The sequence below is a fragment of the Galeopterus variegatus genome, unplaced genomic scaffold, assembly GCF_000696425.1.
Source record: "Galeopterus variegatus unplaced genomic scaffold, G_variegatus-3.0.2 Scaffold1565, whole genome shotgun sequence".
Lineage (NCBI taxonomy): Eukaryota > Metazoa > Chordata > Mammalia > Dermoptera > Cynocephalidae > Galeopterus > Galeopterus variegatus.
In genome coordinates, this window is record NW_007727676.1 from 92,956 (window position 1) to 108,225 (window position 15,270).

At 36.8% G+C, this 15,270-nt stretch overlaps 1 protein-coding gene across 1 annotated transcript; it reads right to left on the bottom strand.

Moving 5' to 3' along the window:
• Window positions 1–537: 537 nt before the first annotated feature.
• On the bottom strand, window positions 538–11,681 carry ANKRD46 (ankyrin repeat domain 46). Its single transcript, XM_008577695.1, has 5 exons — window positions 11,608–11,681; window positions 8,956–9,293; window positions 7,446–7,604; window positions 1,608–2,937; window positions 538–1,228 (listed from the first exon to the last, which is right to left on the bottom strand). Exons 2-4 carry the CDS (start codon window positions 9,264–9,266, stop codon window positions 2,721–2,723), a joined length of 687 nt encoding a protein of 228 aa, XP_008575917.1. The 5' UTR covers window positions 9,267–9,293; window positions 11,608–11,681; the 3' UTR covers window positions 538–1,228; window positions 1,608–2,720.
• Between the last annotated feature and the right edge of the window lie 3,589 nt (window positions 11,682–15,270).

Here is a 15,270-nt window from a genome sequence, read left to right on the forward strand (position 1 = left end):
AGGTAAGTATATAGGAACAGGAACGGAGAATTTAGTAATGTACTGCTGAGATGGCAGCAGGTGAGTATCTAGATAAACAAGGTTCCACTGCCAGATGCATGACAGACAGGAAAGAGCAAACTTGTAATTGGGGATAGAGCCTCCTTCTGAATCCTTGTTCCACCGTGCCCTAGCTGTTTGATACTGGATGAGTTACTCAACCTTCCCTGCGTCCGTTTTCTCATCTTATAAAATGGGGACATGTAGTACCCAAGGGGGCTATTATAAGGATGAAATGAGATGAGGCATGCTAAGTGACTTGCATAATTGGGAGGTGCTTAATCATGGTAGTTATTATCACTCTTAAGTCCACAAGCAATTCACTCAAATTAGTTTCAGAGCATTTATAAGGCAAACATATGAAACTCAATATACCGATTACATCAGGTTTGAAAATCTGATTACATCAGCTTTGTGTTTTAAGCAGCCAATTGCAATCCATTACAAAATCCCCAAATTAAAAGAAAAACCATAATACACTAAGAAAACAGACTGCTATTAAGGGATTTATAAATACATTTATTAGTGTTATTGAATGATAAACTCAGTGAACAGAATACAAAGAAATCAGCACTGAAAGGGAAATGTTAATCTTAAAAAATGTAATATATTTACACATATATTGACAAATTTTGTATATCTGTTTAGATTTACAAGCAAATGTAAAGCTAATTTCAAAGATTTCACTCTGAATATACTCCAAATTTGAGTTCTAGCATACTCCACAGTATAAATCCAGCTGCTTTTTGCTGTATTTACACCACATAATTTTTTTTATTTGTATCTTACCTAAAAGCAACTCTGCAAGCTGATCCTGAAACAGCCAGTTAATCAGGAATTTTAAAACAGCTCTTTAAAAGAGGATGAAAGCCACATGAAAGAAAAAGCCTCAATACTAGATATATAAATACATAAGAGAAAATATCAAGAAGCAAAAAGAATCACAGAAATATCAATTCTATTCTACACTATAATTTCTAATTCTAGCAACAATTCAATTAGCAACAGCTTAGATGTCTTTGTTCCATAAAATAAAACCATTAGCTCTTTCACTACAATTTTCTGACTTTGTCCAATGAATAATTATCAAGGCTTCCTATTCTTTTTTAATAAGCCAAGAATATAATTTATACATTACAGAATCATTCACAAAATAGGCTTTCAAACATACTGTTGAAAGCTGCAATATATCGCGGCGGCGCTCCCGTCCGAGGGTTCGGATCCCATATGCAGACCGGTTCCCGCTCACTGGCTGAGCGAGGCGCGGGAGCAACACCAAGGCTTGCGATCCCGTTGCCGGTCCCCGGTCCGGTACGGGGGCAACACTGAGGGTTGCGATCCGTTGCCGGACACGGAAAAAAGAGCGGCGGCGCTCCCGTCCGAGGGTTCGGATCCCATATGCAGACCGGTTCCCGCTCACTGGCTGAGCGAGGCGCGGGAGCAACACCAAGGCTTGCGATCCCGTTGCCGGTCCCCGGTCCGGTACGGGGGCAACACTGAGGGTTGCGATCCGTTGCCGGACACGGAAAAAAGACAAAAAAAAAAAAAAAAAAAGAAAGCTGCAATATAGTTTGGGGGCCAGATTTCAATTTACATAATATTACCATTCATAAAGAGTTTATAACCCAGTACAATATTGCTCAGTGCTGTTAACTCAGAAATACTCCATCCGTTCTTGCCATCAGAGAATTACTGATGTGGATGAGATTGTTACAAAAAGTCTAACAGGGCCTCTAAACAGGAATTCGCAGGAAGTAAGTATGAACTATGATACAATTTTGATAGCACAGCTAGCTTACAGAACTGAATTTTTCACTTTATTAATAGCACTACAGAATTACAGTGACAGTTAAATATCAGAATTATTTTCCCCTGCTAATTATTCTGTAGAAAAAAGAGTTTTCTGACTGTAGTTTTGATGACTAAAATACCTTTAAAATAAACACTAAGGGAGATTGAAAAGTTAACAAAATGAACTCAAGTTTATTTTTCACAGATATTAACAACCAAAGCCATTTACAAAAAAAGAAAAATTATCCTAAATACAAATAAATATAAGCTCAAATAAATCATTTTTGAAGAAAATATAGCTCATTTTCAATAGTTCTGTTTGGTTTGTGACTAGACTTGAAAGTATTAAAATAAACCAAACAGTCTAACAATGCTAATTTGCTATATATAGGATTTGAAAAAAGTACTTCAAGTTTTAAGCTGAAATGCTTCACTCTCTCCCCTATTCCCAGAGAAAGTCAATAAAAAGAGAAAAGGGGCTCTTGTAAAAATAAACATACAAAAACAAAACCACCAACAAAAACTAATCATATAAGAAACTCTTTTTTTTCTTTTTTGAATTACTTCAATTCTATAGCAAGGACTTCCTAGCCTCTTCCTTTGTCTTCTATTCTCTAGTCATTTCCACGTTTTTATCAAACAAGGCTCTGTGTAGGTTTTCCTAAGAAGTCAGGTTGAGTCAGAGGTAGCATTAGGATGCAGTATACTCGACTATAGCATGTAGTTAATTCAAATGAACACATCGTCTTTCTAAAAGGATTACAATAAGTAAAAATGCAAACAGAAAAATGTGCAGCCTTCACTGCCTTACACTAAGAGAATTTTAAGAAACTGAGAACAAATACTGGAAGCTAGGAAACAGGCATCTGCCTCACCTCCTATAAGCTCCTTTAATGCACCAGTTCAGGCTGGTTTTCCACAAAGGGTAGCACCCCACTCACATAGTAGGCAATGCCAAGAGACAGCAGAGCAATGACAAAGATCAAGAGCAACACCCTCCAGAAGCCCAGATCTTCTACAAACTCCTGCCATGTGGTTCGAAAGCTGGAAAGGACTCCTTCACCCTGCTGTAGGTTGGGGTTGAGGAGAGAATGGCTTTCCATGGCACTGTGAAAGAAGACAAAAGAAAGGGGCATGAAACAACATACTCTACCCATTTCAAAAACATAAAACACAGGAGTTATATTATATGGAAAAGACCAACCTCATAACGCAACACTTACAAGAAGAAAACTGACATATATATCAGCGTTATGTGTGTATGTATATATACACACACTCTCACACTTACGTGCTGACTTATACAGCCACATGTATCTCAACAATCTACCTTTAGCTGTAAATTGCTAAACTGTAATAATTATGCTTCTTGGTTTACTATCTCTGTTTTAGAGTCAAGTCAAAAATCCTAATAAAGAGACCCCACAAGTAGAAGTCTTGAAATAGGTCAACTGAGTTGTTTCCATAGAGATCCTAAACCAAACATATTTGGGTTATTTTAAGTTTAAAAGATTAAAAATGAAGAATTGTAATTTAAGAATTCATGTTAATAAAAATAAGCAAAGATGGGTAAATCTTAAAAAAAGCATTTATATATAGTGTGTGAATCTTAAAGTTAAAAGGGAATTTTTATTAGTTCAGTTCCATAATCTGACCAATGAAGGAATTCTTTCTTTAAGTGTAATCCTCTAATAATGGAAGCTTACTCCTTTCTGTTGTACATGTGGACTGGCCTAGTCATTAGGAATTCTTAATAGTTTCCTCTCCTACTGGTTTTTGTTCTATCTTGTACTATAATATAGAATAAATTTATTTCTTTTCTGCATAAAGGCTCAGTCTACTTGAAAATGAGGTAGTGCAAATAGCATAAAAACACTGATTCTGGTTTTCTCAGAACTATATCAATAAGAAATGTGACCACCACAAAGAGAAAACAGTACATCTGACTTTGGCATCTGGAAGTCTGCACTGTGAAGAAGTGAGAGCTCTAAGGAATTAGCACCCATACTTACGTCACAACATACAGACCTATAAGGGGGTAGCATTTAGATTAAAGCCACAAGGACCATAATCAGATTTGACAACTATCTATTAGTTATAAAAGATCATGAATACCTTTCCTGAATCCCTTCTCTTCATATTCTTCCAACCTTCTGGGCACAGAACGATGAAAACGGCATAAACTAATGTCTTAGAGTCTTGTTCATCATGAACTATGAGTAACCACATGCAAAACTGGCATTTTTTTTAACTTACAACTTTATTTTACTTCTTGATACTGTTAACCAAACGTCCTTCAGCCTTTACCAGTATTAGAGGTCTTCTTAATCATGGGAAGCTGGCTTCCTAACGGGCCAGACTGTTTAACATCAAACCATTTCTTTTTTACATTAAAAGACGCTTATTCTCTGAATGAGAGAAGACATTTCAGTGGGAATCTATAATACAGAAAGTTAAGAAAACTCAAGCAAGTTCAAGAATAAGATTAGAACTTTGAGAAGGCCTAAACAAGTAAAACCATAAATAAAGAAGTTCAGGAGAGGTTTAGTTTGACCTATATGAAATTTACTGAATATGTCTGAGTTGACATGTCCTCATATTCAAAGATTTAGGTATAAAATGAGAATTCAGTGAGCACTCCCTAGGAACTCATGAAGCTCTGCCAATCAGAATTTTCAAGAGACTTTATCCAGTGAAATACTTTCTACTGTCCAGGGAATACCTGACTTCAGCATAATGGCGGGTGGTGGTGGTGGTGGTGGTAGTGGTGGTGGTGGTGGTGGTGGTGGTGGTGGTGGTGGTGGTGTGTGTGTCTGTGTGTATTTTAAAGCATGTGTCATCTACACTGTCTCTGTCATCCCATACCTACAAAGTAAAAAAAAACTAAATTAAACTTATGATAATGCAGAGGTATGGGGAAATATTTCTCATCAGCTTGATTTATAGGACTTTATAAGGCCAGAGAAGTTGTACTATGTTTCAGGGAATCCTAAAGGAAATAGAAAATATTGTAATAAATACATTTAAAACCTTGCTTTCTCTTCTGCTCTAGAAAACGTTGTTACACAGCTATGCCAGAATGCCACATGCTAGCTAATTCCTTCAAATTTGTTCCCCCCACTTTTTAAATTGAGATATAATTCATATACCATAAAATTTGTCTTTTTAAACTGTACAATTCAGTGACGTTTAGTATATTCACAAAGTTGTACAACCATCTCCACTATCTAATTCCAGTACACATTTATCACCTCTATAAGGAACCCTGAACTCCTCAGCAATCACTCTTCATTGCCCCTCCCCCCAGCTCCTGGCAACCACCCCTCTACTTCCTGTTGCTATAGATTTGCCTATTCTGCACATTTCATCTGAACTGAATCACATAACAGATGGCCTTTTATGCCTGGATTCTCCATGTTTTCAAAATTTTTCGATGTTGTAGCATGTATCAGTACTTCATTCCATTTTATGGTGGAATAATATTCCATTGGATGGATAGATGACATTTTCTTTATTTATTCGTCAATCAGTTGATGGATGCTTCGGTTGTTTCCATGGCTATTACAGATAATGCTGCTATGAACATTTGCGTACAAGTTTTTGTATGGACATATAGTTTCAATTTTCTTTGGTATATACCTAGAAGTGGAATTGCTGGGTCAGATGGTCTCTATGTGTAGTTTTTTGAGGAACTGCCAGACTGTTTTCCAAAGCGGCTGCACTATTTTACATTTCCACCAGCAATGTATGAGGATTCCAATTTCTCCACATCCTCAATAACACTTGTTATTGTCTGTTTTTTGATTGCAGCCATGCTAGTGGGTGTGAAATGGTATTCTACTGTGGTTTTGATTTGTGTTTTCCTAATGATGTTGCCTTAAACTTTTTAATCTAAGTTTTAACCTCTGCATTTTTACCATGACTCTCAGGGACAGGAGTCAGAGAGGAAAACTAAATAATAAAAGCATTAATAATTCAATTTTTGAAGAACTAGCTTTATACAATGCTGTAAATAATAAAAATTCTCATGCTGAAGAGAAATGTTAGGTATGTAAAAGAAACAGGAGTGAATATTTCATATTGAGCTGCTCAGATGACTAATCATTTCTTAGTAATCACAACTGAGGCAAAATAAAGTTTAAAGTATATTTCTGATAAAGAGGTGCCAAGAAACTGGTTATTAATAAAATAAGGGTCCAAAAATAAGGGTCCAAAGCAAAAACACACTCTTGGATATTTTTCATGGGAAAAAAGCATAGAGTAATTTAATATTATTTTATAGAAAGATGAAAATAAATTTCAAGTTATTTTGGAGGAACACGATCTTCAGCAAATAATAGTTAACTCAGTATTAAAGTGCTTATGGCATTCTGACTGTCAAGAGTACACAGTTGAGAGAAAAGGCTTGCAAATGCATCTTTGACTTCTTGCTTATTTTATTTGTCAGCATTTGGTGATAACTCATGAAGAGCATGCACCATTCTAGACGTAAAACTCTTTAGGACAGTAATAAGTGCTTGAAAGTACCTAAACAAAATTGACCAAAGCTTGAGAGTGAACTTAATGGGCCCCAAGAAGTATACCAGCCAGCACATGAAGGAGGAGGAAAGCAATCATGGGTACTATGGAATCAAATAAAGGGTGAGCTATGATAAATGGTAGGATTTCACTTAAAACTCACAGAAATAATGATCCCAATGGTCTAAGTGGTCTATGAGATCCTAAATCCAAGTCCTGGTCAATCAGCTACTAGGCCAACAGCTGATGTGGGCCCTTGTTTGTTCTACTTATATTCCACTGAAAATTTTGGGAAGAGACTATAGTAGTCTCTTCACCCTTTTTACCTCACTTGTATAATCTGGAAGGCTGAAATTCCACGACAGGCAACCAAACTATATGCTACTGCAACTAGGTCTAGCCTACTAACTTTACCTGTCGAACCAGTAAGACCAGGAGGAAAAGATGGTTTGCCACCTTTTCAGAGCTCCCTGAACTGTTTTCCACTGCTTCTAGATGAAAATGATAAAATACTAAAGACCCTGTCAGTTACCACATCTTAGCTTTAATTACTTATCGGAGCCCAAATTTCATTAGTTCCAAACTCACATGAAAATTGCTTTCACTTTTACATTACTGATTTGTGTATGTGTTAAATCTTGTCTTACCTTCACTCTCCTGTTCTACTGTTTCTCAGCATTCCAGTTCCCTACCCATGAAACTACCTTTCAGTCTGTTCTAAAATTGTCTAATTTCTCAGGCTTATCTCTCTTCCTTTTTTGAAATTCTATTCTTTTTGTGACTTGTACTTAAAATTCTCAAACTCCTGTTTCCTTCCCTTCCTAGTTAAGAGGTAGCTCTTAACTACCTCTTCTCCCTTGTACCGCTCACAGCAGGTGGCTAACAGAACATTATGTGCATGTGGGCACGTAGTACTTTCTGTTAAAATAGCTTCCCAATTGTAACCTGAAGCCACAGGACCTATATAAAGTTCAAAGAAAGTATCAAAACTCTGCACTTGAAAGCAAATAAATATAAAATTCACAAAGTCACCACAAAAGATCCAAGTACTTAAAGTGACTTGCCCCTTAAAAAATTATATCTTTCACTCTCAGTACCTTTCACTCTCAGCTGTCTGCATGGTCTCCAGTTTTGAGTGGGTTCCTCTGTTAAATCCTTTTACCTCCTGCTCTTCCAAAGATTCCAGCAATCGGATGACATCTTTATTCACTCCCCTGCGCTTTGCCAGAACTAAGGGGGTAGCACCTTGATGATTGCTAAAAAAGTTCATAAAAAGAAAAAGACCATCAGAGCAGTTACACTACATTGTTAGTACTCATTTGTGTAGTTATCAGTGAAGAAAGAATAGGTCTAACTAACACAAAATTAAAACACAGAGCCGAGTCAAAGGTCAAGCTGAAAGCTGAATTTTGAATTAATCTTTTTCCTTCCAGGGAAAAGGAAAAAGAACACATAGGCAAAAGAATGGATAGACAGTAAATAAAAGAAAAAGAGAGCATCTTCTCAGAGATTAATTGGAAAGTCTAATTCTGGATTCACTCTTATTTGACATTCACATTTTATGGGAAGAATATATATATTTAAAAAAAAAATCTAAGAATTAAAAAAAGGAGCCAAATAAGCTCTGGTTCACTCAGCTATTTAACACTAATAGTAGAATTCCAATCACACTGAATCTTGCCTTCAATTCCCACCACAATGTGTCCTGAAGTAGTAGAACCATTTACTATCTTATTCAGATTAAGGGACTTTATAGCACCAATAAATTAGGGCAGCATGTAACTGCAATTTAAGGGTCAAACTCAGTTTTAAAGGTGGCTTGACATCTTTTCCACTCAAGAAACAGAGTACCGGGCCGGCCTGTGGCTCACTTGGGAGAGTGTGGTGCTGATAACGCCACGGGTTCGGATCCCTTATGTAGGTATGGCTGGTTAGCTCACTTTGGAGAGCGTGGTGCTGACAACACCAAGTCAAGGGTTAAGATCCCCTTACCAGTCATCTTTAAAAAAAAAAAAAAAAAAAGAAAGAAACAGAGTATCACTAAAACAAACAAACAAAAAAACCCCATGACTTCCTCAAATTGTTCTATCTTAGGACTCTGGACTCCAGAGAGATTGTGACATTATATTGTATGACACAAGGCACATGAGCTTTGGAGTCAGCAGAACTAGGTTCAAATTCCAGCTCTGTCCCTTATAAGCTGTGTGACCTTTGTCAAATCATTTAATCCTTCTTGTCTCAATTATCTCATCTGTAAAATGAAGATAACACCTACTCCAAGAGCTACTTATTCTGAGGGTTAAGTGAGCTAACATAAGTAAACACAACCTAGCCCATAGTAAATTTTCAACAAATATTAGTTTTCCTTCTTTTTCCCTTGTCTTATACTGCACAATTAGTTAGTAGCAGAAACTGGTCACTACTTTCACAGGAAAAATTAGCATAAATCTAAAAGTCAGCCCCTTGCTCCCTCACTTGCCTAATAAGATTCCATTGTCTTCAATAATTTTCTGAACTTGTCATTACCCACAGACTCCAAGATTAGAACACTGGTTAAGAGACTAATGGGAAGAAATGACTAGACTTCAAAAACCACAGAAAACTTACCAAATATCAATTTTGAGTCCATTGGAAACTAAGAATTGAATAGTATCCACATGGCCACAGAGGTGAAGAGCTGTGTTTCCTTGGTAATCTGTAGCCAGAAGATCAGCACCAAATTTATGCAATAACTGGCAGATGTCTACATTCCCACGGGCTGCTGCAAGGTGAAGGCCTGTTCTGCCTCTGCTGTCACGAATATTTGGGTCAAAGCCACTTTCCAAAAGCCGCTTGGAATAGTTAAAGTCTCCATCAATACAGGCTTGCAGCAAGGGCACATTAGTCTGAGAAGAATCATTTACAAAAACGTAGGACATTGTTCTGATGTGGTGGATGAAATATGCCTGCAATGAAATATGAGGTGAGTGAGAATTGCTGAAGCCAAACTAAATCAAGACAATGAAGTCATTTAGAAAAGCACTATTTCTTATCCTTCTTGGCCTTCTGTCTCTATTAATAAATTACCTCACCAAACAGAAACAACAACAAAGTTATCAATTACATATTATTTTCCATTAAAATGTTTTATTTTCTTCACATCTGTTGGATCCAAATTGCAATTAAATTACTATAAAGCTCTGTTTTGCTTTTTACTACATAAAAACAGATATTTTAAAAGTTAAGCAAGATATAATTGTTCAGATTTAAGTTTACTGCATTGTCAGAAGACACAGAAAACGTGATCTTTAAACTTTTAAGAACTGCCTATATATATATATATACACATAAATATTACTGCAGGTAAACATTCTTATTTTTATTATTATCTTTCATATATTTGCTTCTTGTATTTGAGATATATGGTAAACAAAACTACCATTAAAAAAACCCCAAAAATAACTCACACTAAATAAAGACCAGCTAAAACCCTCTGTTTATAGCACAAATTTCAAGTTTTCATAGAAAGAAAAAAGTGAAGAAAGGTAACAAACCAAATTTAAAAATTGGAAATAGCATGAAATCAGTTGAGATTATCCTTCTTTTCACTTTATTAATCCTATTCTACTCTGTCCTGTGGTTATCTTAATATGTGATTTTGCCAAACTCCCATTGTCTGAAGACTGGGAGATGACGGAAAGTAGGTCTGTCTGGGAAGACAGAGGCAGGACAAAAGCAGCAATCCCAACTGTGCCAATAGTAATTTCATCTCTCTGACTCACCCAGCTCACCACCAGTTTGCCCACACCTCTTTCACTGATACTTCCCTGCCCCACTGGCATGCCTGTGAGCTCTCAAAACATTCTGCTTTACCAAAGTGCAAACAACTGGATCTCTCTTTCTCTTTCTTCCCCTTGGTTCATTTAAGAAAAAATTAAAGCCTGTTAAAAGAAATTTTTCTAGGAAATTTAGGAGAAAACAAACTAAAAGAAGAAAACAGAAAGGCAGAGACCGATGCATTTACAGAGGTGGCTCTCTTACTCTAAGGTTACAAAAGCTTAGTCACAGATGGGCTTGGCTTGTACAGTTTATCAGGTCTTTCTTTCTTTCTGGAACACTGATGGAACTGGACACTAGGCCAATCTATTCTTGTACCTAACCTCAGGGGATTCAGGAAAGGAAAGCTGCCAGGTTTGGTGAGATTCTTGACCCCTGGCCCCTTTCAGCTTGGTTTCCCAGTAGAGCCATCATCCCTCTAGTCCTGGGCCACCTTACGCTAGAACTCTGATGCTGCCATGGGTTCTCTGTAGAAAGGAAGGCATTAACACATACTGAGGACCTTTTCAGAGCCAGGCACCAACTAGTGGCTTTGGATGGATTTTATGTAATCTTTCTAACAACTCCATGGTAAGGTTTATTATACTTGAATTTAAGTGAAGAGTCACTGAAGGATTTTAAAGATAGAATTACACAAGTTAATGTCTCATTGGAAGGGCCAGCCCGTGGCTCATTTGGGCGAGTGCGGTGCTGATAACACCAAGGCCACAGAGCCCTATATAGGGATGGCCAGTTAGCTCACTTGGGAGAGTGTGGTGCTCACAACACCAAGTCAAGGGTTAAGATCCCCATAGCGGTCATTTTTTAGAAGAAAAAAAAAAGTGACTCACTGGATAAGATAGGTGAGAAGGAGATGTTAATGATAATTCCAAATAAGGGAAAAATATGATTAAGAATTACAGAGATCACGGTAAAATAAACTTTAGATTATGATACTACATAATGATTTTTTTAAAAAAATTAACTCAATGAGAAGAATTTACTCAATAAATGGTCAAGAATTATTTTCTTAGGGTAATCTCCCTATTTTCCCCTACAGTATTCACTGGATTGGATCATAAAAAAGACAAAGCTATCATAAACACTTTTTAAAAATAAAATACCACACATCCACTGCTTTTCAAAAGGTAATTTTTCTTGGTTAAATTCTGTAAGAATAGATAAGCAATCTAAGAATTCTGGGGTTTGCAGAATGGGATTCTACTGAATGACAGCTCAGTAAAAATATAAGCCTTTCTTCTCTATTTTCTAGGTGAGAATAAGTACAGTGTATTTTGTCAGTTTCTGTGTCCTTGACAAACTGTTAACCCCACCCCCACATTTAATAAGCTCAATGACAGACAACATTTTTTCATCTTGATCACATAACTGAATCTACAGCAAGGCCACAGTTCACTGAAGATTTCATATATTGTGAGGAAGTCTACAGTAGAAAATACTCACGTAAGCCTTAAGATTAGATCTTTCAGTGGTTACTCAGCAATTTCGCTGAATTCTTAAGAAGGTTCAACAAAAATATTCAGTAATGTTCTGGCAAGGATCTACAGTACACAGAAAATTCAGTTATAACAAAGGTGTAGCATGGAAAAAGAACTTGCTGTTCTATTAAATGCAGACAGGCTAATGGGGCCTGTGGTATTCTCCAGAAAATCTGTGGGTGGGGCATCAACTTGTAAAGTAACTGATGAGTAATAAATTAGTGAGAAAGAAGAACAGAAGGGCTTGATATGAAGCTGCTCTATTGCCCACAAACAAGAATGCATGGATAGAAAGATTAAAAAAAAAAAAAAAGAATCAAAATGTGCCATCAGTAGAGAATAAACTGGGTTCCAAAAATTCACTCTCAGTCATTGTTTAGAACTGAGAATGCATATTTTTCACATTATAAATGGAGGCTACATCCCAGATTAGATCACAAAAACATTTTTAGAAATAAAACACAACTTGTAATTGGAAAAAACCAGTAAAAATAGCCAGTACTTTAACCAAACAGGATACATTTTTTTAAAAAGTTTCTTATCTATCTTGAATGCTGTAACTTACATCTCTGAGACTGTCCTTTCCTCTTCTTTTCAGTGTCAAAGAAAATCTGGCCCAAATCTATCTGACGTGTCCACATGGCCTGACCCACTCAGGCTGCAGCTCTGTGCACTGAGAGACACCATAAGAGTACCCTGTCTGTCCACTCAACTCTTCTCTGGAGGGACTACAGGAGTGGGGTCATGGGCAGGCAGTACAGGCCACAGAAAAAGCAATATTAATTTGGTAAACAAGTATTTACTGCATGCCTAAAATGTGCCAGAAATGTGTTGTGGGCAACAGATAAGAACCATGCTAACTGGTGGGATATAAAGTCCAAGTACGGAATTCATGGTCAGGTTGAAACTCATATTAACCTTTTACTGCTCATTAATGCTCACGGTTATCAAATCCTTTTAAATAAATTTATATAGGAAAATAATTAATGGTATTTTATGAGGCTCCATTTACAATACGTAAGTCAGGTTGTATCCATAAGGCCTATCAGTGCTAGGCTGAAACTGATCATGATGGCTGACACACTGTATGTTGAGGACCAGTCCCACAATAGTGTCACTGAATATCTTAAAGACATGAAAAAACAAGTGCCCTTCAACGTACGAAGAGGTTCCATTCTCATAAACCCGTTATCAATTGAAAATAGACAAAGCTGAAAGTGCATTTTTTGACTTATATTTTCAACTGATGATGGATTTATCTGGATGTAACTGTATCGTAAGTAAAAGAGTGTACTAAATGCATATTGCTTTCACACCACCATAAAGTTGAAAAATGATTAAGTCAAATCATCGTAGATCAGAGACCATCTATACACAAAACATCTATCCTCCTTAACTGTTTCCTAGTTTTCTCTGATTCTATAATATCAATTTAGACAAATTTTCTATTACTGAGCCACTTAATTCTATTTCCTTGAACAAATATTCTGAATTCACCCAAGCCTAGTACTTTTCCTCTCTCGTCCTGACCACTGGAGTCTTTATGATCAAAGCCTCTCATATCATTTGGCTTCAATTTTCAATGTTAAAAATGGTAGAAGGGGGGGTTGTTCTTCAGAATAGAGCTCACATTTTAAAAAGAACAAGTTTTGCTTTTCATCTGGAGATAGAATGATAGATCATATAGTTATGCACCCAAATAATCCTAATGTTCCCTATACTCATAAGAAAGACAATGCTTCTGCCATTTTCTTTTGATATAACAAGGCCCCATAAAAAAACACAATTGATCAAATTACAGATTTATTTATATGTGATTTCATATTTAATATTGTCAGATGCACTGGACTGTATTGCTAGAAATTTGCCAAGAAAACTTCCAAAACCTCAGTTAGACTCCAATCACTAGAAATCTATTAATAGCTTCCCCAAGAAGTCATAAAGTGAATACAAATCAGAACACATATTAACCATTGTCAAGGGGTGAAGAGGACTAACAATTTTTTAATGAAACTTGAGATAACTGTAGGTTCACATGCAGCTGTAAGAAATAATACAGACAGATCCCGTGTGCCCTTTACCCTATTCCCCCCAAAATAACATCTTGCAAAACTATAGTATAGATTGAGTATCCCTTATCCAAAATGCTTGGGACCAGAAGTGTTTTGGATTTCAAATTTTTTCAGATTTTGGAATAACTGCATTACACTCATATACTTATTGGTTGAACATCCCAAATCCCCAAATCCAAAATGTGAAATGCTCCAATAAGCATTTCCTTTGAATGTCATGTCGACAATCAAAAAGTTTTGAATTTTGGAGCATTTCAGAGTTCAGATTTGGTATGCTCAATCTGTACATCGCCACAACCAGAATACCGACATTGATATAGTCAAGATGCAGAACATTTCCTTCACCACAGTAATCCCTCATATGTTGCCCTTTTACAGCTATACTCATACTTCTCTCCCATCCCCACCTCTCCATAACCCTTGGAAACCACTACTCTGTCTTCCATTTCTATAATTCTGTCATTTCAAGAATGTTGTATAAATGGAACCATCCAATACTATACATTGAACCTTTTGAGACTAGCTTTTTTTACTCAGCATAATTCTCTGGGAAATCATCCAGGTTGTTATGTGTATCAATAGTTTGTCCCTTTTTTATTGCTAAGTAGTATTCCATGGTATGAATGTACCACAGTTTAACAGTTCACCTATTGAAGGACACCTAATTTTCTCTAGTTTTGGGCTATTATGTTAAAGTTTCTACAAACATCTGTGTACAGGTTTTTATGTGAATGTAAGTCTGCATTTCTCTGGTATAAATGGTCAGGAGTGCAACTGGTGGTTGTATGAAGGCCTGAAGATATTGACCAAAAGACTGTTACACCTGAAGGTGCCTATCTTCCCCATTCAAAAAAGAATGTAGGGTCATCTTTGGAGTCACTGTCTGGGTATCAGGTTATTTACGGAAGACTTTGTAGAACCAAGCCTTTGGAAGGGCACAAGTGGATGCCCTAGCATTTACCAGAGGGAGTGTTTAATAAGAACCATTCAACAAGTAGAATTAGAGACACAAATAAGAGTGTGAACAGTGAACTACAGATGGTCCCTGACTTGCAATGGTTCAACTTAACCATTTTCTGACTTTACAATAGTGTAAAAGCAACACACACACAGTAGAAACTATACTTTGAATTTTGAATTATAAACCTTTCCCAGGCTGGTGATATGTGGTACGATACTCTCTTCTGATGCTGGGCGGCAACAGCAAGTCTCAGCTCCCAGTCAGCCACACGATCACGAGGGTGAACAATAGATACTCTACAGTGTACTGTGTTGCCAGAGGACTTTGTCCAACTGTAGGCTAATGTAAGTGTTCTGAGCACCTTTAAAGTAGGCTAGGCTAAGCTATGATGTTTGGTAGGTTAGGTGTATTAAATGCATTTTTGACTTACAGTATCTTCAACTTATGATGGGTTTATCTAGACATAACCCCATTGTAAGCCAAGGAGCATCTGTAGTATCTTTCAAGATTCAGAGGGCTGAGTCTGCTTCCCTGTGAATGGATGTGAAAGCCAAGCATAATGAAGGCTTCTTTTAGAGGCAGGAAAGCAGGAGAG